The sequence below is a fragment of the Chenopodium quinoa genome, unplaced genomic scaffold, assembly GCF_001683475.1.
Source record: "Chenopodium quinoa cultivar QQ74 unplaced genomic scaffold, ASM168347v1, whole genome shotgun sequence".
In the NCBI taxonomy this organism is placed as follows: Eukaryota; Viridiplantae; Streptophyta; class Magnoliopsida; order Caryophyllales; family Amaranthaceae; genus Chenopodium; species Chenopodium quinoa.
The window spans coordinates 2,775,713-2,799,416 of NW_018742914.1; the positions used below are offsets into that span (position 1 = coordinate 2,775,713).

General features: G+C 39.2%; 3 protein-coding genes across 3 annotated transcripts; 1 reads left to right on the forward strand and 2 right to left on the reverse strand.

Moving 5' to 3' along the window:
- Nucleotides 1-885, forward strand: LOC110728290. Its single transcript, XM_021907963.1, has one exon. It carries the CDS (start codon nucleotides 1-3, stop codon nucleotides 883-885), a length of 885 nt encoding a protein of 294 aa, XP_021763655.1.
- A 15,710-nt stretch (nucleotides 886-16,595) lies between these two features.
- On the reverse strand, nucleotides 16,596-16,907 carry LOC110728291. Its single transcript, XM_021907964.1, has one exon. It carries the CDS (start codon nucleotides 16,905-16,907, stop codon nucleotides 16,596-16,598), a length of 312 nt encoding a protein of 103 aa, XP_021763656.1.
- Nucleotides 16,908-18,664: 1,757 nt separating this feature from the next.
- Nucleotides 18,665-20,569, reverse strand: LOC110728292. Its single transcript, XM_021907965.1, has 3 exons — nucleotides 19,922-20,569; nucleotides 19,331-19,531; nucleotides 18,665-19,237 (listed from the first exon to the last, which is right to left on the reverse strand). Exons 1-3 carry the CDS (start codon nucleotides 20,567-20,569, stop codon nucleotides 18,665-18,667), a joined length of 1,422 nt encoding a protein of 473 aa, XP_021763657.1.
- Between the last annotated feature and the right edge of the window lie 3,135 nt (nucleotides 20,570-23,704).

Genomic DNA, 23,704 nt, shown 5'->3' on the forward strand with positions numbered 1-23,704 from the left:
ATGCCTTTCCCGCAAAGTTTATCAAAAGTTGTGCTCGATAAGCATTTTGGGAAGTATTCTGAGACTCTTAAGAAGGTATATGCTACCATTCCTTTTTCCGATCTTGTAATTCAAATGCCTCAATTTGCAAATTTTGTGAAAGGAATTCTAGATCATGATCATAATGATAAGAAATTAGAATGTTTGGTAGTAAAGGAGAAATGTCGTGATCTTTTACATGATAGCTTACCACCTAAATTGCATGATCCTGGTAGTTTTACTATCCCTTGTATGATAAACGAAACATATTTTGATAGGGTCTTGTGTGATCTGGGTGCTAGTGTTAACTTAATGCCTTCTTCAGTATATGACAAATTAGGTTTGAAAAACCTTAAACCCTCTCCTATATTTCTTCATATGGCTGATAGAACGGTAAGACTCCCTAAGGGTGTAGTTGAAGATGTATTAGTTGGGATTGGTGAACTTGTTTTTCCTGTTGACTTTGTTGTAGTGGATATGAAAGAAGACCATAAGATCCCACTTATCTTTGGTCGCCCTTTTCTTGCTACAAGTCAAGCTTTAATAGATGTTCCTCAAGGACAAGTGACCATTAGAGCTCAGGATAAGCAAGTTGTGTTTAAGCTTTTCAATGACCATAATTTCACTTTTGATGGTGGTACTTGTTTGAGAATTGATGCTACTAACCCTTTGGTTGATAAGTGTGTTTCTAATAGATATCTTGTGAGCAAAAATGACTATATTCCACCGCATGATGGGTTTAGCTACATCAAAATGAGTTCGGATACAAATTATATCAACTCTAGTTTGAAGGAGTCATATACATGTGAACACAATTATAGACAAGACCGTAGAGAATCCTCTCTGCGTGGTGGTGATCCGGGTTGAGCTACTAAAGGAGGTCGAGCTTATGACCTTAAAAACAAGCGCTTTTTGGGAGGCAACCCAATTTTTCCTACTCTTACCTTTTTTTTTAAATAAAATTTTTCTTTGGACCTTCTTATATTTATATTTACATATATAACATTTATATTTAAAAAAAAAAAAAAAAAGATATGAGCTTGTTTTTCAAATTATATTGGGGTAGTCGATTTTAGTACTTAGTTTAGTTTTTATTTTATTATTATTTTTCTTTTCTTTATTTTTATTTTGTTTTTCCTTTGTGTCGTTAGTCAATAGTAGTAGTATAGTTAGTGTTTTCCTTCTCTAGAGTTTTGTTTTAGTCTTTGATTTTACCTTATTTTGTTTTTAGTAAGTTAGGTAGATTAATTTTTTTTTTAGCTCCTTTAATTCACTCAGTGTACCTGCACAAATTTGTCTTCTTATACAAATATGTGAAATTGTGAATGCAGGGGAAAGCAACTTACCACAAAGATTGGAGCTTCGCATCACAACAAGTTTAACAGCCTAGTCCACAAGCTAGTTGCGACAAATTTGATTTTTCCACAGCCTAGTTGCGACAACACTCTCATTATGCATTGAAACTTTGAGCAAATCAGTCCACTCGGCAGCCACTCCGCGGTGAACAGTTGGTGTCGATATCCACTTTTCTTGGTACCTTGAACAGTAGGATTCAATCAGGAGGATCTCAAAATTTTCCTCATTTCCCCCCTCAATGAAGCTTTGTGAGTGCCTTTTTCCCCCTATTTATTCATGTCATATTATTGCATTGTGGACATTGCAATATTTAAGTGCAGGGGAGGTTCTTCTGTACGCATGGTACATTTTTGTTTAGTATAGATTTGTTGCTTTTTAGTATAGTCTTACCGCTTTAAAAAAAAAATTCAAAAATTCAAAAATTACAAAATACATTCCAATAAATGATAAATCATGCTTCCCTATGCCCCATACTTGAAAATTGTTTTGATTCTTGGTATATGATGATGATTATTGTGGATAGTTTAGCCATGATTTGAAATTTGATTGCTTGGATGCCTTAACATGCGTCAATTTTATCCAACTACTTGTGAATATAGTGCTTGACTAGTTGATTTGGTGAGGAATGTGTGTTAGTTCCTGGTATGTCAATGAATTTGAGTATTGGTTTGTGACTATAAGTAGTGTTTCACGACTCATTATTATGCACATTGAGGAGGACGAATGCGTTGTTCTCTTAGGTGGCTTTCAGACGATATTAGATACATTTGTTCCCTTCTTGTTACCCATGTTGTTACCATGACCTTTTTGTTATTTATTAGCCACATTACAAGCCGATTTTTCCCCATTGGTTACTAGTCCCCAGCTTAGCTTGGGGGAGCTATTAGTGAGTGAGGTGAGAGAGTTTGTAGTGTGTTCATTATTTGCACAATTGGGTGGTGTTAAGAAGTTGTAATTGTTTTTCATTGTGGTTTGTTTTTAATGATTCGAGAGTTGAATTTCTTGTGAAAAATAAAATAAAATAAAGCATGATGGAGAAAAAAATAATTAAAAAAAAAATTTGAAGTTCAAAAAAAAAATTGAAAAGAAAAAAATAAGTGAACTTCAAAAGGAAAAAAAAAATGGTTTAATGATTCAAATGTTCTAAGTGAAGGTTCATCAGAAGAAAAAAATGAGCTTCAATAAGAAAAATCAAGTTGAAGAGTTCAAAGTTTGTTTATTCACACAAGTTCTACATTGTTATATTTTTATGAGTGTAATTGTAAGTGTTGGAAATTTTTGATATGATTGGATTTATGTTTGGTGAATTTTTGGTGAAGTTGAGTTATATTGGAGATGATTGGTCATTATTTATTTTTTGGCTTTGGTTTTGTTAGGATTTTAGCTCCCTTAAGCATTGCTTTTCTCTCACATTTTCCCAAATTTATCCTACCTCTTACCCTAACCTTACATTACAAGCTTTAAAGACCTTCCGACCTTTGTGCATAGAGTTGTGTGAATGTGAAAGTAGTTAGTTATCAATACAAGGAATGACTTGACATATTCCGAGTCGACTATTAGGTTGAGTGTATGTCTTTTTAAACACACGAGTGCGTGAGTTGGGAGGGCATTGTTCACGTGATGGGGTTGGGATGGAGAGCGAACGAGTACGGTTTTTACTCGCCACATAAATGAGAAGTCAAGTGTGCGAGCACTAGTCTTGAATTCTATATACTCTTGTGGTTTGCTCTACTTGACAATTGTTAGGGAGGATAAGTGATTGGGTGGATGAAATTGGTTGATTTTTGAAGCATATTTGTTAGGTTTACCTTGAATTGGTTGTTCTTGATTTTGATTACTTTTGGGGTGAAGTATTGATTTATTTATTCGTTACTTTGCTCGAGAACGAGCAAAGGTTTAGCTTGGGGGAATTTGATAACTGGTGAAGGATAATTAGGTCGCTGGACTAACTACCCTCAACCAAACAATATTTATAAACCTACACCTACACTAAACAAGTTTAGTGGTAAGTAGAGGGTCGAACCACGGAGACGACATAAACACTATCAACACCACCACCAATTAAGCTAGGTCAAAGAGATAGGATGGATAGAACAATAAACAAAAATGAGATTTATATTAAGTTAAACTAACACCAAGGGAGAGGGTCAAACATGACAATGATCTTCAATAAAGTTAGGCAATGGAAATGAGTTTACATGCAAACCAAATATCTCATATAAGGCAATACCAACAATACCATCTAACCACCTATCGGGGTCAAAGGCTTTCCCAACTTAACACATGCTCATACTATCGTCATAAGCTGTGAAAGTTAAGGTTTTTGCATAGAATCGATCACCTAATGGATATCCCTAAGTTACACTATCGTCATAACTTAGTTCAATCCACCCAATTACAACACATGATTGGCCATTCACATGGAGTAATTAGTAAAACATGGTTACAAGGTATATTTAATCACATATAACCAACATTTGTCTAGCCTAATACATTCAAGATTCACCACATGCTATCACCAATCCCTTAGTAAAGGGAATTACTCACTAATCATGAACAACTAACACAAAACCCAACAAGAAGAACAAAGAGAAGCAATTAAACTAAACAACTACTCTAATCAAGCAAGAAATTAAGAAAGAACAATAAATGAGATAGAGTTTAGAATGCTCATTGAAGTATTGAAAAGGAATCCAAAACAATGTCACTTTGCATCTTCATCTTCTTCAATCCACCATTGAAGCTCTTCACTTTCTCTCTCTAAAATACCCTAAATTACTCTTAATCTACATTGCAAAGTATAAAAACAAAGATTAAAACTAAATCTAAGCCTAATTTATGTGAAGATTGATGGAGAGATGTTAGGGTTTAACCCCTCAAAGAGGAGAGAGAAAACCCCAAAGAAACCCACCACCAAAACTTGGCCAAAAAGAGGAGAGGAAGAAGCATTTAAAAGACCCGTAGCTGCTCGTGCGCGCCCGCGATAGAGGCCTGCGCGCCCGCGCATTGGGATTGGCCTGACAGCAACATTCATTTTCAAATGGCCATAACTTCTGTTCTAGGAGGCTTCTGGGGGCGTGCGACCTACCTTTGGAAAGAACTTCAAATCTAGTTTTCAATGCAATTTGAATCACCTCAATCCAATTTGTAGATAAAAAGTTATGGCTAAAAGAGTGAACAAAGGTTAGTTTCGGAGTTCAGGCCCTTGAGCGCCCGCGCCTATCTTAGGAGCGCCCGCGCCTATCTTAGGGCGCCGCCCTATCTAGGCGCCCGCGCCTAAGCCGCGCCCAAATCGCGCCTACATTCTGCCTCCTTCAATATTTTCAACCCCAATGTTAGGCACGCCCGCGCTTGGCTTGGCGCGCCCGCGCCATTCTGAAAGCACGACCCGCGCTGTCCGTATGGCCTTGCTTGCTTGCTCCTTAACTTCCTTTGTAGCTCTTCAAATGAACTCCAATTCTCCAAGCTCTTCATTCTATTAAAATCAACTCCAAAAGCCTACAAAACACGAGGAAAAGCACAAAAACATAATAAAGGGAGAAACGGAGCAAAAGGGGTACAAACAAGGGACAAACGTAGAAAAATACCGCAATTAGAGGATCTAAATAGTGGCATAAATGCCACTTATCAAATTCCCCCACACTTGCCTCTTGCTTGTCCTCAAGCAAGAACAAAAGCAGAAACAAAAAGAAAGAAAAAGGATCTAATAACACTAAAAGGAGAGGGGTGAAAAAGAATATACACTAACTCACTTTCGTAGGAATCACGGTTGTTTTTAGCGTAAACAACAAGCCATTTAAACCTCAAAGTCGCCTTTGAGGACGAGTGTGCTCTCGTAAGGGTTTCCAAAGAGTTTAACCCATAACTCTACACATAAAGCAACACAAACAAGGCAATGCATAGACAAATAAAATAAACACAAAAACAAGACGTTCTTGGTGGACTTTTTGGAACGAAACAAGCACCAATGAATGCACAACTTTCTAAACAAATAAGGGTATGCACGTTCCAAGATGTTTAGGGTTGAAAGAAACATAGACTAAGCTAAGCATAGAGAACTAAGAGCCGTACAATTCACCTTTCATCCCAAACTAGCTAGCCGCGTTCTCTCCACTAGCTTCAAGTCAACCATTAGGTGGGCTTCTCATGGTTCCTCGAAGGAACCGGAAAAAGATAAAGAAATGAAAACGATGAGAAGGTTATCCCGACGTCTTGGCTATGCACTCTCTCTCTATAAGCTTGACAACTATCTTCCTCCATCGATAAAGACTAAACTCTATAGGGTCTAAAGGTCTTTTATTGGTTGTAAGGGTATGCTTGGGGTGTAAGGTGGGAAAAATTTTGAAAAATTTAAAAATTTGGTGGTATTCCCCCACACTTATTCAATAAACACACACTAACAAGACTAAGAAACAGGACTCCCCCACACTTGAACGGAGCATTGTCCTCAATGCTCAAACACGAGGGATATGAATTTTTTTTTTTTTTTTTTTTTTTTTTTTTTTTTGGTCCTTACCTTATTTGAGTAAGGACGGATTTTCATAAGCATTTGCTCTTATTTCACTGAATAGAAACACAGTGTACTCACTTGCTTGACCAAAGAACTACAACTTTCTCATTTGCGTTCAAAATCAACACAAAACAATTCTCAAACCAACATGCTTCACATAAACAAAAGGTTTAGGGGAACAAAAGGTCATTCGGTTTGTAATGTGGCTCAAAATCAAGAAAGGGAAATAGGCTCAAAGGGTTAGCAAGAGGGGCAAATTTAAAAGAAAACCAATTTTGTAACAAAACAAAAAGAAGGATAAGAAAATGAAAAATGCCTATGTCCTCCCTTAAAGGGTTCGGTCACGATCTCGGGTAGATAGAAGTCAAACTCTGGATTTGAAAATGCATAACCAAGGATCCAAATATGCCACTCAACAAAGTTGATGAAGGCTAGAACAAATAAACCTCACACGGGATTTGTATAGCAATTACCGACCTAAGGGGTTCATATCCACCATGGAGAGCGACACCGTCTTACCACAACCATGGATTAAGGCTACAAGTATCCCAAAGTTCTTAAAACCGCTACCTTAGCATTAAAATATGTTTAACTCAACCCAAAACACTCTCAAACCGTGCATACCATTACCAATTAGGAAGGAAAACATTCAAGGACACAAGTTCAAAGTAGTAAGACCAAAACAAGAACGGATCAAAACACATATGCAAACTTGCCTTGTTTTCAAAGGAAAAGACGCTATACAAACAAATATTCACAAAACGAGAACAACTTGAGAATGTATATACAAATTGCGCTAGAAGAGAGCATGATCAACGACAAAGCCATGCATACCAAAAGTCAAGTCAATAAGGCACTCATGGCCATCCAAATATAGAATAACCAAAGTCAAAAATAAACCTTGGTATGTATGGGGGGTAAATCAAGCAATCAAGAGACCAAGAAAGGGAAGAAGGAAACAACAAAACCACAAACATTTATCTTTCAAACCATATGAAAATAAAAGGGTAAAGCAACAAAAGAGAGGAGATGGAAAGAGTGAACCAAAATGTTAGGTGGGTGTAGAAACCCGCAAATTAAGTCATTTTCCTCATTTCCATTAAATTGCTCTTCTTTGATGCTTCAACTTCCATTTACAAATATTCCTTGGTTTTCTACTTCTTATGGTTCTCGGTCAAAGGTCATGCGCAAAAGTATAGACATCAAGTACCTATATACAAAGATAAACAAGAGGAAAACAAAATTAAAAGATATAAAAGAAAAGTAAAAGCAATATAAACACGGGTTACTTCCCGAGAAAGTCTTGTTTAAGGTCCAAGATTGACCTTATTAGTAAATAACCGGACAAAGAACGCAAAAGCTTGTCATACGCATCGGAAAACATTTCAAGAAATAGAGCATATACGATGCTCATATGACAAGCAAGCACAAAGTTGAAAGAAACTCTATGCTTGAGGGGAGGGGGAAAAGAAAAATCAAAAGAATCAAAAGAAAAATTAAAATAAGAAAAAGAAAAAGAGGGAACAAACTCATTTAGTTGCATTTTGGAAGGTGAATAGCAACCAAATAAGAAAGCTCAAATATTTTTGGAATTTCCCCTTTTTTTTCCCTTTTTTTTTTAAACAAAAAAAATAAACAAAAAGAAAAGAAAATATTCGCAAAGACCTAGACTCAATAAGGTAATACAACAATAATGGAAGCCGTCCCCGGCAACGGCGCCATTTTGGTGAAGGATAATTAGGTCGCTGGACTAACTACCCTCAACCAAACAATATTTATAAACCTACACCTACACTAAACAAGTTTAGTGGTAAGTAGAGGGTCGAACCACGGAGACGACATAAACACTATCAACACCACCACCAATTAAGCTAGGTCAAAGAGATAGGATGGATAGAACAATAAACAAAAATGAGATTTATATTAAGTTAAACTAACACCAAGGGAGAGGGTCAAACATGACAATGATCTTCAATAAAGTTAGGCAATGGAAATGAGTTTACATGCAAACCAAATATCTCATATAAGGCAATACCAACAATACCATCTAACCACCTATCGGGGTCAAAGGCTTTCCCAACTTAACACATGCTCATACTATCGTCATAAGCTGTGAAAGTTAAGGTTTTTGCATAGAATCGATCACCTAATGGATATCCCTAAGTTACACTATCGTCATAACTTAGTTCAATCCACCCAATTACAACACATGATTGGCCATTCACATGGAGTAATTAGTAAAACATGGTTACAAGGTATATTTAATCACATATAACCAACATTTGTCTAGCCTAATACATTCAAGATTCACCACATGCTATCACCAATCCCTTAGTAAAGGGAATTACTCACTAATCATGAACAACTAACACAAAACCCAACAAGAAGAACAAAGAGAAGCAATTAAACTAAACAACTACTCTAATCAAGCAAGAAATTAAGAAAGAACAATAAATGAGATAGAGTTTAGAATGCTCATTGAAGTATTGAAAAGGAATCCAAAACAATGTCACTTTGCATCTTCATCTTCTTCAATCCACCATTGAAGCTCTTCACTTTCTCTCTCTAAAATACCCTAAATTACTCTTAATCTACATTGCAAAGTATAAAAACAAAGATTAAAACTAAATCTAAGCCTAATTTATGTGAAGATTGATGGAGAGATGTTAGGGTTTAACCCCTCAAAGAGGAGAGAGAAAACCCCAAAGAAACCCACCACCAAAACTTGGCCAAAAAGAGGAGAGGAAGAAGCATTTAAAAGACCCGTAGCTGCTCGTGCGCGCCCGCGATAGAGGCCTGCGCGCCCGCGCATTGGGATTGGCCTGACAGCAACATTCATTTTCAAATGGCCATAACTTCTGTTCTAGGAGGCTTCTGGGGGCGTGCGACCTACCTTTGGAAAGAACTTCAAATCTAGTTTTCAATGCAATTTGAATCACCTCAATCCAATTTGTAGATAAAAAGTTATGGCTAAAAGAGTGAACAAAGGTTAGTTTCGGAGTTCAGGCCCTTGAGCGCCCGCGCCTATCTTAGGAGCGCCCGCGCCTATCTTAGGCGCGCCCGCGCCTAAGCCGCGCCCAAATCGCGCCTACATTCTGCCTCCTTCAATATTTTCAACCCCAATGTTAGGCACGCCCGCGCTTGGCTTGGCGCGCCCGCGCCATTCTGAAAGCACGACCCGCGCTGTCCGTATGGCCTTGCTTGCTTGCTCCTTAACTTCCTTTGTAGCTCTTCAAATGAACTCCAATTCTCCAAGCTCTTCATTCTATTAAAATCAACTCCAAAAGCCTACAAAACACGAGGAAAAGCACAAAAACATAATAAAGGGAGAAACGGAGCAAAAGGGGTACAAACAAGGGACAAACGTAGAAAAATACCGCAATTAGAGGATCTAAATAGTGGCATAAATGCCACTTATCAATAACATGATATTATATACGATTTATATGTGATATTTGGTCATGTTTTATTGTGTTTTCTTCATTCTCCTAATCTTTTTGAGCTATTATTCTTTCTATTTCGATACTACACTTCTCGGCTTGTTTGTTTTTGTTTTTATAGGAATAGGGCTCGATTTGCATGGAATTTATTTTGATCGCGAGATATTTCTTTATATGGAGCGTTTCTAGCATCAATGGAGCATTTTGGCAGCCTACTCCATATCTTGGTTGTGGCGTGCAACCTTATGGCCACAACCTGGTTGTGGGCGTCCATTATCGGAGCAAAGGAGAGGCGAAGACAGCCCGCTCCACAGCCTGGTTGTGGCGGTTTTCTTCATGCCACAACCCACCTGTGGCAGCTCGTTTTGGCAGCGTTTAGGAGTCCTATTAAGATAGAAATACCTAGTTTTATGAGAGGATATAAATAGGTTATAGATAATCTTTTATTTATCACTCTATCACTTTTTCAGATATTATTTTAGACTTCTTTTTGGGTATTACGTTCTTCCATATTATTTTCTAGGGTTTTGCTTTCAAGATTCAAGATTTCATAATTAATTCGAAGTATAGATTTCTTCTCTCAATTCTCTATTTTATTATTGTTAATTATGTTTTCTTTATTGATTATTATTCTTGATTTCATTAATATGTGTGAGTAGTTTCCCTATTCCAAGATCTAGCGGAACCCGAATATGATTAATGCTTGATTTAATTCTTTAAATTCTCTAATGATAATTGCAATTGATATGCTTAATTGATTGTGCTCATGCCAATACTATATTAGGGATAATTAGTATTGTTATTAATCCATTGTTTTAATCGCAACGGGAGTTGGGTTTTGACGGGTTTGAATAAATCAATTAAGGGTTTGAAGTTCATCACGGGAGTAGTTGAATGGATGATTAGGAAGTTAGAGTAATGTGCTCAAAGTCTTTAATTTACATGATTCCACGGAAGTAGGCTTGATTGCGATTAGGGAAGCCATTGATAACTCGGGAGAGACCATTGGTAATATTCAGGGATTACTTTTCCTCTTTAATCAATTGAATTATATGTTAGGGGTAGAAATATTATTGCATTAATTGTATTCGTGGTAATGCTTGATCTTGGATGTTTTTAGTATTTGATTATCATTTTCTTTAGTTTAATCGTCGCTCTTGATATTTAGTTATTAATTCTCAACTATTTGATTTGGTTACTTGCTTAGTATTTACTTGAGTCTATTTAATTAGTTGAACTGTAGTCTCTTGGGATCCGACCCTTGCTTGCCCGTCTACATAGTAGTGGTCTAGTTAGGTTTATTTTTGTTAGGTACGCGACACGCCTATCATTGGTGCAATGATCCCGCGCCCGCGACAGACTGGTAGGGCTTGATGCCCTCTCCATGCCCTCTCTGAGCCCTCTCCAAGCCGATTATTTCCTCCTTGCTTAGTCAATATAGCCCATCTTGATTCCCTTGCAAAGACAAATACTAGGTACCTACAAGAACAAACAACGAAAAGGAATAAAAGGGAAAAAGAACCAAATAAAAGGAAAACACGAAGAAAACACGAAAAACACAAGGAAAGAAAGAAAGAAAGGAATTAAAGGAAAAAGGACCAAAAATAAGATAAGAATGCATAAAAAGGAAGATGAAATCATCCTAAAAGACTACCCTATGAGTTCCATAAATGACACTCATCAAATTCCTCAAAGCTAGACTTTTGCTCGTCCCGAGCAAAACAAAGGCTAAAAAGGAAAAAGAAGGGCTTATTCAAAATAAGAAAAGAAAAAGAAAGAGGTGAGAATATACACTAACTCACTTTCGTAGGAATCACGGTCAATTTTAGCAACAAAAGACAAGCCATTAAAACCCCTAGATCGCTCTAGAGGACGAGTGATGCTCTCGTAAAGGTTTCCTAGAGATAACCTATAACTCTTATTAAACAAACAAAAGAAGGAAAAAATGAGGCAAAATACAAGAATAAAGAGCAAATAAAGAAAAACAAAATAAAAATAAAAATCTTTGTGAAATGGACTTTACAAAGTGACTATAGTTCAAATGAATAACAACCTTTCTAAAGTAAGTAATGGTATGCACGTTATAAGATACCTAAGGTTGATTGAAACATAAATATGCTAAGCATAGGAACTAGTTGTCACACTCCACTTTCATCCCAAACGATCTTACCGCGTTCCCCCTACTAATCTCATATCTCCCCTTAGTGAGCGTCTCATAGATTCCACGAAGGAACTGGAAAAAGATCGAATTTTTGGCTTACTCGACATCTTGACTTCGCATCTCCTTTCCTTTGGCTATAACCCATGATTCCCTCCACCGATGAATGACTCAACCCCTAGGTCAAAAGGTCTTCCCAATGGTTGTAACGTAAGGCAAAAAGGGTTAAGGTAGGCTAAATTTAAAATTTGGTGGTTAACCTAAATTGTGAAGCAAAGATTGGCCAAATCTTAACACCAAAATCGAGTAATCACCAAACAAAAACAAATTAACACCCCCAAGCTTATTCAAAGCAACAATATACAAACATAAGAACAAAAAGCGCAAACGCTTTCCACCCAAGCTAAAAGGAGCATTGTCCTTAATGCATAAAAGGGAGAAAGACACTTGGATTTTTATGTTTTTTTTGAAGTTTTTGAATTTTTTGAATTTTCTCTTACTTTATCAAAGCATTAGTCCTTGCCTTTTTATTTGGGATGGCTTTTACTTAGTCATTTTCCACTATTTTCCAAATATAAACAACTCAACCTTGTTCACCAATTTGAACCAAAATCCAAACTTATACACCACAATCTTCCAACATTGACCACTGCTTCACAAAAACCAAGAAAAAAATGAAAATGAAATAAAAGGCTCAAGAATTCTAAATATGTGGCTTGAAAAGAAGGGAAAAAAAAAGTTCAAAGGGCTAGCAAGTAGGCAAATGTATCCCTAAACCCAAAAGTAAAAATAAGGAAACTATCCTAGAAAAAGGAAAAATACCTCCCCGAAAAGATGCCTTTGTCCTCCCTAGGTGGTTCGGTCTCGGTCTTAGGAATCATATGTTAAGATTCAAGATTAAGTTTGAGAAAGTCAAGGATCCATGCCGCTCATGCAAGAATATGATGAAAGCTTGAAAAAGTATGAATCTCACATGGTTGTAGCAAAAACTCACTAAGGTTGTCAAATCGAAGATAGGGAGCAACTACCAACATGCCACAAACAAGAAGAATCCGGCTTCATGATCCCCCTAGTTCTAGACAACTACCCTAGCATGCTTTATCCTAGAATCAACCAAATGTATTCTCAAACCGTTCATACCATGACCACCTAGTAAGGTTATTATCCAAAAGAAAGAGTCCATTGTTTACAAATCCAAGTCAAAAAAAGAATGAAAGAGTGGAAAAATAAAGCCTCGAAAGGCTATGTACAAAACCAAGAACAAAAAGAAGAGAAAAGAAAAGAAAAGAAAAGAAAATATGGAAAACCAAGATAAAGGAAAAGTATGAGAACAAAGAAAAGGACAAAGATGCAATCATAACACGTATTTCCCAATCGACAAACAAGCGGTCAAATGGCCACATCGCCAAAGACCCCAAACACACTAGGTGTTATAATCATACATCCTCGAACCGTTCAACTCTCCTAAAACTAATCCTAATCTAAGCAACCAAGAAAAGTAAAGGAAGAAAAGTAAAGAGATAAAACAAGAAAGGCCTCACCAAGCGTCCAAGCTATGCTGCAATAATAAAGGAGCAAGAACGACCTCCTCTAAGAAGCTTCGAAGACCAAAGCAGTGGCTATGAGCAAGGTGAGAAAAAGAAAAGAAAAGGACTATATACAAAATGAAATTGTTAGTAACTTCCAAACAAAAGTAAACTTACGCGAAAACTATGTACAAAGAACCAGAGAAACCATCATCATCATCATCAATAGAAGGGACCACAAAACATCATCATCATCAAAAACCAAGACAACAAGATAAACAACATACCAACGAGACTACCAAGAGCGAAGCAAGAGAAATCCATCAAATCCCTTTCAAACACATCCCCAAGAGTCCAAGGTGCCTCCCCAAAAACCTACCCTAAAACATCCTATTTGATTCCCCCCGTACAAAATAAGGGCATCGACCGCGATACTTAAAAACATGCAAAGCTAAAAGGGAGGAAACAAAAAGGGAATGAAACAACCAAGGGGAAAACTATTGGCCACTAGGGCCGGAACCACCATCATCCACATCCCAACCTCCGGTATAACCGGGAAGGAACCCATAGCGACCCTTAAAAAGGTCAAGTTGAGATGTGGATAATTGGTCAAAAGGCTCCGGTTGCATACACAGCTCGGGGTGAGTGGGGTGAACATAGTAGTAGTCGGGGTCACCCCGACAATCACTCCCCCCGAGACCCGGTAGTCATAATGACCGGACTCATCTGGGAAGTCACGCCTTGCTCATCGGGGTTCGCAACCCCGTTCCAATATGGGTACGTGGGGAGGTTGTCACCACCCCAAGATGGCACCAGCCCTTGTTGGGGCGGCACATAAGGGTAGTTCACCGGAGGAATGACCTCCCCCCTACGCACACTAGCGTCATATAGGGCGCTAGTTTGAAAAGACAAAGTTTGATGGTTTGAATACATACCTTGCACGCTCAATTGCATGCGCTCCATATGCTCACGCATAGCCTCCATCTCACGGAGATATGCATCTCCTTGGTTTTCTTGTTGGTGATGTTGTTATCTTCTTCTTCCTCTTTGATGCGGTTGTTGTTGCTGTTCATGCTGAAATTGCCATTGTTGTTGTTGTTGCTCTTCTTCATTTTCTTCTTCTTCACCACTTTCTCCTTCTTCACCTTCACCATCATGCCCATCATCCTCATCATCGTCCTCATCACAAGCATCCTCCTCCGTAACATTATCAACCCTCCCATCATCCTCGGGAATCCTCCAAACAATCCTAGCCTCTCGAGTGATTAAGGTGGCAGCCGGGTTTGGGAGCAAAAAATGGTGCAAGCTCAAGGTGTTAAGTTGCTTCATATCCAAATAAATGTCTTCACTCTTTCCAATCGGAGTGCAAGACCTCAATAAACGCTCTTGCTTGAAATAATGCACCAATCTAGTAATCATACCACCACAATGAATCTCACCCGTCTTCTTCCCATTAGTGATCAATTTATAACAATTCATGAAAAGATACCCAAAATTCAACCTTGGCCCCAAATCCGGCCTTGTAGCCATCCAAAGCACCAAGATCTCCTCCCTCGAAAGCTACCCAAGATCTTGCTTACTAAACACTGTATACCCAAGAATCCGATGGAGAATACGAAGAGCCGGGTGAATAATCTCGCTAGCAAGCGATTCCTTAGAGTTAAACGACTTCTTCCTAGATATGACTCTCCACCAAGCAACCTCATTGTATTCGGTCTTGTGAAGGGCAACCAAGGGCTCAAAGATGTCGGTATTGGGTTGAAACCAAGGGCTTTGTTGAATTCCTCAAGGTTCATGGTATACTTGGAATTGAAAAGTTGAAAAGAGATGATATAGTCGGTATCCCCCGTCATATTAAACTCAAAGGTGGAGAAAAATTCAATGCATGGTTCCAAATAAGTTCGGGGGGATGACTTTACAAACTCAACCAAACCAAGATTATGGAGCAAAATGTTAAGATCGGCATCAACACCCAATTTTTCCATATCCTCGGGAAAATAGTTGCGGGACGGTCTAAATTTCCGGGATTTCATTTTATTATAGATAGGGGTGTGTTTAGCCCGGTTATGAAATTTGAGAGCGGGTAAAGGAGGAGGTGGGGCATTATCTTGAGTAGTTTGGGTTTGAGGGGGTTCGGTGTTTGAAGGTTGGCCACGAGAGGATTGGCCGGGGGATCGGTTTGAACTTCTCTTGCTACTCTTAACTCTCCTCAACAAATCCATAGTTTCAAGTTCAACCAACACAATGAATCACAAAAAACACCCAAATTCAACACTACCACCAAAGTGAACAAACCTCCGTTCACAAGACCACCCAAAACCACCACAAACTACAAAGTACCTGTTACAAGTAACAAACAACCAAAAATTCAACAACCAACAATATTAACAATCTATCACAAAAAGAAGCACAAAAACATCCAAAATAATTCCAAAACCACCAAACAAACAACCAAAAACATCATACTCAAGCTTTATCAAGGCCACTCACAACAAATGCATAAAAATCAATTGAAATTGAAAAAAATAAAACAAAGGTGAGAAGTATACCAAGATTGAAGACTCAAATCAAGCACAAAACCGAGTAGACTCGAAATTCCCGAAGAAAACCACGAGAAAGAAGAGCAAACTTGATGAAAATGGAGTATGAAGGAAGTTTGGATGGAAATTTAAGAGAAAACAAGGGTGAATTTGAGTAAAATTGAGTGAAAGAGATGATTTGGGGGTTAGGGTTTGAGAGTAGGAAGAGAGAGAATGGGGAAAATTAAGAGTGAAAGGGAAAATAAAAGAGGAGAGAGAAAGAGAGAGGAACCCGGTCTATTAAAAACCCAGATCCCCGCGCCCTCTATCGACAAAGCCGCGCCCGCTCCAAAATTGCCGCGCCTGCGGAGAGACTACGGGGCAACCGCGAAAAGTTTATGGAAAATCCGTAAATTTCATACTTGACCAGGGGCCGCTCCCTCTCTAATTCTCTCGCGCCCGCTCCAAAATTGTCGCGCCCGCGGAGAGACTGCGGAGAGTTCCTGGTCTAATTTTTAGAAAATGAGCTGCACCCTCTCTGAATTTCCCCCGCGCTCTCTCTAAGGCACCCGCGCCCGCGGAGAGACCGCGGACAGCTACTGATCCGATTTCCACTTGTTGAAAGCAAGGGCACCCGAGGCCTCTCCAAGCCCGCTTGGTGCCCTCTCCCCTGCACTCTAAAACCTCTTATCACCCTAAACAAACACATTTAGTCCATATATGATGAATGAAGGCACCCTACAAAACAAACCAAAAACACAAGGAAGGGTAAGAGCAAAAATCAACAAAAAACCAAAAATAAAAGAAAGGAAGGAAAAGAGAGTAAAGATGAGAATACGGGTTGCCTCCCGTAAGCGCTTTTGTTTAACGTCGTTAGCTCGACGTTTATCACCCCACTCAAGGTGGTTTGAAAAGAATCATTTTATGAATAAGAACAACAAACACTCCATCAAAATATTTCTTAAGCCAATGACCGTTAACCTTGAAAGAAGATGAGGAATCCAAAGGATAAATCTCCACGGTGCCATTAGCAAAAACATCTTTCACTAAGAAAGGACCACTCCATTTTCACATGAGCTTTCCGGGAAATAACTTCATTCTCGAGTGGTAGAGGAGGACTTTATCACCCACACAAAACTCCTTTTTCTCAATAAGCTTATCATGAGCTTCTTTGGAACGAGCTTTGTAGGTGCTAGCACAGTCATAAGCATCAAGTCTAAGCTCCTCTAGCTCATGAAGATCCAACCACCTTTTCTCCCTCGCACTTTCTAAATCAAAGTTTATCTTTTTTATTGCCCATAAAGCACGGTGTTCAAGCTCCACCGGGAGATGGAAAGACTTGCCATAGACAAGACGATATGGAGTGGTACCAATAGGCATCTTGAAAGCCGTCTTATAAGCCCAAAGAGCATCATCTAACTTGTCCGGTCAATCCTTTTTATTCCTTGCAACCGTCTTCTCAAGAATGAGCTTTATTTGACGATTGGAGACCTCGACTTGGCCACTCGATTGAGGATGATATGGGAGGCCGAACCGTTGTTGCACTCCATGTTTCCTCAATATCTTTTGGAAGGCGTTGTGAACAAAATGAGATCCGTTATCTCTTATCACAGCCTTAGGCACGTCAAACCTTGGGAAGATGATTTTGTTGAACAACTTCAACACTACTTTGTGGTCATTAGTAGGGGAGGCAATGGCCTCAACCCATTTAGAAACATAGTCCACAGCCACAAGTATGAATTGATTACCATATGAAGATGGGAATGGTCCCATGAAGTCAATCCCCCAAACATCGAACACCTCTAACTCAAGAAGAGGCTGTTGAGGCATCTCATTCCTCTTGGAGATATTCCCAACCCTTTGACATCGGTTGCATGACTTTACAAAGCCCCATGAATCTTTGAAGAGATGCAGCCACCACAAACCACATTGAAGAACCTTAGTGGCGGTTTTTGAAACGCCCATATGACCGCCACTTGGATCCGAATGGCACATCTTTAGAACACTTGGCACCTCTTCATTCGGGACACAACGCCGAAGCAAGCCATCCACCCCGCGTTTATACAAGATTGGTTCATCCCATAAGTAATGTCTTGCTTCCCTCTTGAGCTTCTTCTTTTGGTTCTTGGAGAAAGAAGGTGGAAACTCCCCACATGCTAGAAAGTTCACCAATTCGGCATACTATAGGAGATCCTTAAACTTAATGGCATAAAAAACATCATCAAGCATTCTATCTTCAATTGGTAGACCATCATCATGAATTTGATCACCCTCAAGGCGAGAAAGATGGTCCGCCACAACATTTTCCGCACCCTTCTTATCCCTAATCTCTATTTCAAAAGTTTGTAATTCAAGCACCCAACGAATCAAACTTGGCTTGGACTCTTTCTTGGCAAAGAGATACTTGAGAGCCGCATGATCCGTGAAGACAATGGTCTTAGAACCCAACAAATAACACCGGAATTTCTCGAAAGAGTGAACAATGGCCAAGAATTCTTTTTCCGTTGTTGTGTAATTCTTTTGGGCCCCATTTAGTGTCTTGGACATATAGTAAATCACATAAAGCTTCTTGTCCACACGTTGTCCCAAAACACCTCCAATTGCCCAATCACTATCATCACACATCAATTCAAAGGGTAAATCCCATCTTGGGGCTTGAACAATGGGGGTAGATATTAGGGCCTTCTTCAATCTATTAAATGCTTCCAAGCATTTATCATAAAAAACGAACTCAACATCTTTTTGAAGAAGATCATTAAGGGGCTTGGCAAATGAGTGAGAAATCCTTGATGAATCTTCTATAGAAACCCGCATGATCCAAAAATGATCTCACTCCCTTGACATTCACCGGAGGTGGAAGCTTCTCAATAACCTCAATTTTGGCCTTATCCACCTCCATTCCTTTATGAGAGATCTTATGCCCAAGCAATATCCCTTCCTCCACCATGAAATGGCATTTCTCCCTATTCAAGACAAGATTAACCTTTACACACCGAGCCAAACATTTCTCAAGATTAACTAGGCACTCTTCAAATGAAACCCCACCTACGGAGAAATCATCCATAAATACCTTCATTTCTTCCTCCAACATGTCTCCAAAAATGCTCACCATGCACCTTTGGAAAGTTGCGGGGGCATTACAAAGGCCAAAAGGGCATTCTCCTATAGGCAAAGGTCCCATAGGGGCATGTAAATGTTGTCTTCTCTTGATCTTTGGGGTGGATTGGAATTCGAAAAAATCCCGAATAGCCATCAAGGAAGCAATAGAACTTGTGCCTTGTTAGTCTCTCTAACATTTGATCAATGAATGGAAGGGGAAAGTGATCCTTTTTGGTGGATGTATTTAGACGTCTATAGTCTATACACATCCTCCAACCGGTGACCGTCCTAGTTGGAATGATCTCACCACTCTCATTCTTGACTACGGTCATACCCCCCTTCTTAGGAACGACATGAACGGGAGAAACCCACCTAGAGCTTGAGATGGGGAATATGATTCCCGCATCCAAGAGCTTGGTGATCTCTTTTTTCACCACCTCTCCCATTTGAGGGTGTAGCTTTCTTTTTCGTTCAATAGAAGGAAGGGTGCCTTCCTCAAGCGTTATATGGTGCGTACACAAAGCGGGGCTTATACCTTTAAGATCATCGATAGTATAGCCCAAAGCACCTTGGTGCTTTCTCAAGACACAACATAACGCTTGAGCTTGGCTCTAGCTCAAAGATACACTAACAATTACGGGATAAGTGGAATCTGGGCCTAAGAATTCATACCTAAGGTGTGATGGTAGAGGTTTGAGCTCTACCATAGGCACACCTTTACCTTCTTTTGTTGCGGCCGCTTGCAAAGCTTCATGGCTTGTGATCTTCAAGCATAATTGTTCATCCACTTCCTCCATGCTTCTATTAAGCAATTCCTTATACAATGCTACCTCCTTGCATGGTACACCTAGCTTGTCTTTGTTCAACAAAACATTCTCAAGAGAATCGTTAGAGGTGAGCAAGTGCTCATGCATGGAAGACACAACATGATCAAGAGAGTCAATCATCATGCAATTTTCAAGAGAAGAACTTGGATATTTTATGCTTTCATTCAAATCGAATTCTATGACCTCATCTCCTACCTTAAGGGAAATCTTTGCACACTTTACATCTATCATAGCACCCGAGGTAGCAAGAAAGGGTCTACCTAGGATAATTGGAATGGTAGCATCTTCATCCATTTCTAAAACAACAAAATCCACCGGGAACACAAACTTCCCAACCCTCAATGGAACATCTTCCACTTTACCTTTTGGAAACTTGATTGACCTATCGGCTAGTTGCAAGGTAATGTTAGAAGGTAAGAGTTCCCCTAGATCAAGTCTTTGATAAACCGAATATGGCATTAAGCTTACACTAGCTCCTAAGTCACATAAGGCATTATCAAATTGCATCTTGTTAATAGCACATGGGATGGAAAAGTTTCCGGGGTCTTTAAACTTGGGTGGCATTTTGTTCATGATGATCGCACTACAATTTTCAGTCAAATTGATTGTCTCCACAACATCAGAAGTCCTCTTTCCGCTCAAAATGTCTTTGAGGAATTTGGCATACTTAGGCATTTGGTTGATCATATCGGTGAAAGGTAGAGAAAGGTGAAGTTGTTTGAGCATATTAATAAATCTCCCAAACTGCTCATCCAATTTGTGTCTCATGAATTTTTGGGGATAAGGGAGCTTGGGTTTCACAATCTCTTTCTCTACTCTCACCTCTCTTGGTGTCTCAACCACAACATCATCTAAAGATGCTCTACTTCCCTCATTCTCAACCAAAACTTCCTTGGGGACCTCCTTGTTATCACTCGTCCTAGGCAATCTCTCCTCAAGAACCTTACCACTCCTTGTAACAATAGCATTCACGGGTTTCTTGGGATCTAGGCCTTGGGAAGGTAAAGAAGAAGGGCTTGCTTGGTCTTTCAAATCAATAGCAAGTTGAGAAATTTGGTTTTCGATCATTTTGTTGTGGGTCATCATTTCATTGAACTTCTTGTCACTAATGGCCATATATGTGTTCAACAACTTGGTTTGATTTTCAATTATTTCCTCCAAATTGGTCCTAGAAGAAGAAGATTGTGAATAGGAATTTTCACCTTGAGTCTTTGGAACAAATCCGGGTGGGGGATCTCTTTGAGAATTATTTTGAAAATTGCCCCTACCTTGATTGTTCCAATTACCCCTATTTTGATTTTGACCATAACCTTGATTATGGTTTCCACTACCTTGGTTATGATTTCCATAACTTTGGTTTTGATTACCATAATTTTGGTTTTGATTTTGACTACTATAACCTTGATTGTTATAGTTGCCACGAGAACTTTGGTTCCCTTGTTCCTATAACCACCACCTTGGTTATAGTTGTCAAAATTACCTTGGTTTTGGTAATTCCTATTCCATTAACCTCTTTGATTATCAAACCTTTGCACATTATTATTTGACACATAATTCACATGCTCACTCTCACTATTATCAAAATCATCACCACATTGCGGAGAAGCATGAGGGCAATTACAAGAGTCATGATCATAAGATCCACATGCATCACAAAACAAGCAACCACTAGGCATGTTATTTGAAGAGGGAGGGGTTTGAGAGTTAGAAAAGGTACCTCTCCCCTTAAATTGGGAGGGAGAATTCGAAGCTTGAGAAGAAAAGGAGCCTTCCAACTTGGCCTTAATCGCGGTCATTTCTTTCCCCAAGTTTGTCATTTGTGAGGATAAGTTGTTGATCGCATTTAGATGGTCTATAGAGTACACCGAAGAGCCACTCTTGCTAGTTGAACCCCTCTCACCATCTTGCCAATCTTTATAGTACTTAACCACGTCCTCTATAATGTCCACCACTTCCTCTTCCGTCCGATTCATTATGGGACCTCCGGCACCCCCATCAAGGCATGATTTGCCTTGAGGACTTAGGCCACCATATAAAATTTGAATGACTTGATAGGTTGGAATTCTATGGTGGGGACATTCCCTTTGGTACTCTTTATACCTCTCCCATTCTTCGTAGAGGCTTTCATTAGGTCTTTGCTAAAACCCTTGAATCAAAGACCTAGCCTCCGCGGTTTTCTTTTGTGGGTAGAATCGGGACAAGAATTCCTTGGTGACTTCGTCCCATGTTCGAAGGGAATTTGGCTTTACCTCCTTATCCAACCACTCCAAGTCTCGGCCTATGAGAGAAAATGGAAACAAATTTAGCCGGATGAATTCTTGAGAAACTCCGTTCACTTTGATAGTGTTGCAATACTTTTCGAACTCCTTGAGATGGTTCAACGGACTCTCATTCTTAGCTCCGCTATATTGTCTCCTTTCGATCAAAGCGATCATAGTCGGCCTAATTTCGAAGTCATTCGCCGGTGTTGTAGGTGGAGCAATTCCACTCTCAAACTTGTACGCACCGGGAATTCCCAATTCTTTCAAAGCAACTCTTGGTTGATCTCCCATGCCTAGTTCCTCTTCAAATCCTTCTTCGCTTGAAGAACTAAATTCAAAGGATCGACTAGCAATTCTTCTCCTTGAAAGAGTCCTTTCGATTTCCGGGTCAAAAGGCACAATGGATCGATCACGAGCTCTATGCATGCAAAACTCAATGAAAATATTAGTAGCACGGCTACAAATGTAGCCTTAAGAAACAAAATCTTTTTGTATTTTATATATTTTTTTTTCAATTAAAATGAAATAGACTCAACAACTAAGGCAACGACGCCATTTTGATAGAGGAATAAACTAGTCGTTAATTGTCTATCCCAAAATCAAACACTATTTATAAAATCCTAAACCAACCCAAAACAAGTATAGGTAAGTATAGGGTCGAACCCAAAGGAGTTAGCTGGTGTTATCTTTAGCCTAAATCAAGCTATTTCGGAGATTAAAGTGAGAAAATTTTTCGTGTTATGATAGCAAAATTAGACTAATCAAGTAATTCAATAAGCTAAATGCTAGGGATATTGGTTCCACATGTTAATTCAATAATCGTGCTAATCGACAATTTCTTCGTTTGATTCAAGCATTGCAAAGGACAAACAATAGTAGCAATCAAGAGAGTTCAAGAGCTATCTCCTAGAGGCCAAACTAGGGGACACTATGAATGGCTAATCAAGGAAATTCACAATAAAACTCAATTAATTAAAGCAATTCTCAATTTGACGGGTCATGTCATTAAGAAATGCAATGCAATCTAGATTAATCTTAAAGGTTGATCATTCCTAATCTAATTAATCACATGCAAAACTATGTCAACCAATTTAATTTCAAAAATTCAATCAATCAAAGATCATCAACTAGCACAAATTATCAATCAAGCATGCTTCCCCTTCTCCCTAGCAACTAATCTACTCACTGATCATGGTGTAACTCAAGAACAAATCACTAGAATTAGCATTGATCATCATTCTAAATCAAAATCAAGAGAAAGCAATATCAACTACAATATCCAATTCAAATCCAAGCAATGCAAACAATCAAAGATGAAACTAAATCAATCAAGTAAGAGATGAACTAGAAGAAGAAAATCTTACTAACATTAATGATTGAAAATGAAGAAATCCAAGCACAATTGATCCAATGTTGAAATACAAATCCAATACCAAGAACTTCTCTCTAAAAGTTATCTTCAAAAAGGAATTACAAGTGTATTTATAGGCAAAGAAGAAAAACGGGATTCCCGCGCCCTCTCCAATAAACCCCGCACCAGCGGAAAAATGGGTACGGAACCCATTAGAAACTCCGCGGGCTTTCTGGGCAACACCCGCACCCGCGGGTCTTCTAGCCCGCGCCCGCGGCAAAAGCACCCGCGCCCGCGGCAAAAGCGCGGCGAATCCCCTGCTCCCAAAGGGTGATTAGAGGGTCGCGGTCTCTCTGGTACGAGCGGGCTCTCCAAACTACCCGCGGCCAGACCGCGGATAGTTCCTGGTCGAAATCTGCCAATTTGGTGCATATGAGCCCACGCCCGCGGCAGACTGGCAGGGCTTGATGCCCTCTCCATGCCCTCTCTGAGCCCTCTCCAAGTCGATTATTTCCTCCTTGCTTAGTCAATATAGCCCATCTTGATTCCCTTGCTAAGACAAATCCTAGGTACCTACAAGAACAAACAACGAAAAGGAATAAAAGGGAAAAAGAACCAAATAAAAGGAAAACACGAAGA

What these genes read in the sequence shown, in the direction of transcription:
- LOC110728291 (XM_021907964.1), bottom strand. Translation starts at nt 16,907, where the DNA reads ATGCCTATTGGTACCACTCCATATCGTCTTGTCTATGGCAAGTCTTTC.
- LOC110728290 (XM_021907963.1), top strand. Translation starts at nt 1, where the DNA reads ATGCCTTTCCCGCAAAGTTTATCAAAAGTTGTGCTCGATAAGCATTTT.
- LOC110728292 (XM_021907965.1), bottom strand. Translation starts at nt 20,569, where the DNA reads ATGGCCATTAGTGACAAGAAGTTCAATGAAATGATGACCCACAACAAA. An exon ending in TATGTGACTTAGGAGCTAGT is followed by an intron (nt 19,532 to 19,921) that starts GTAAGCTTAATG and finishes TCCATGCATGAG; the next exon opens with CACTTGCTCACCTCTAACGA. An exon ending in AAGGTAAAGGTGTGCCTATG is followed by an intron (nt 19,238 to 19,330) that starts GTAGAGCTCAAA and finishes TCTTTGAGCTAG; the next exon opens with AGCCAAGCTCAAGCGTTATG.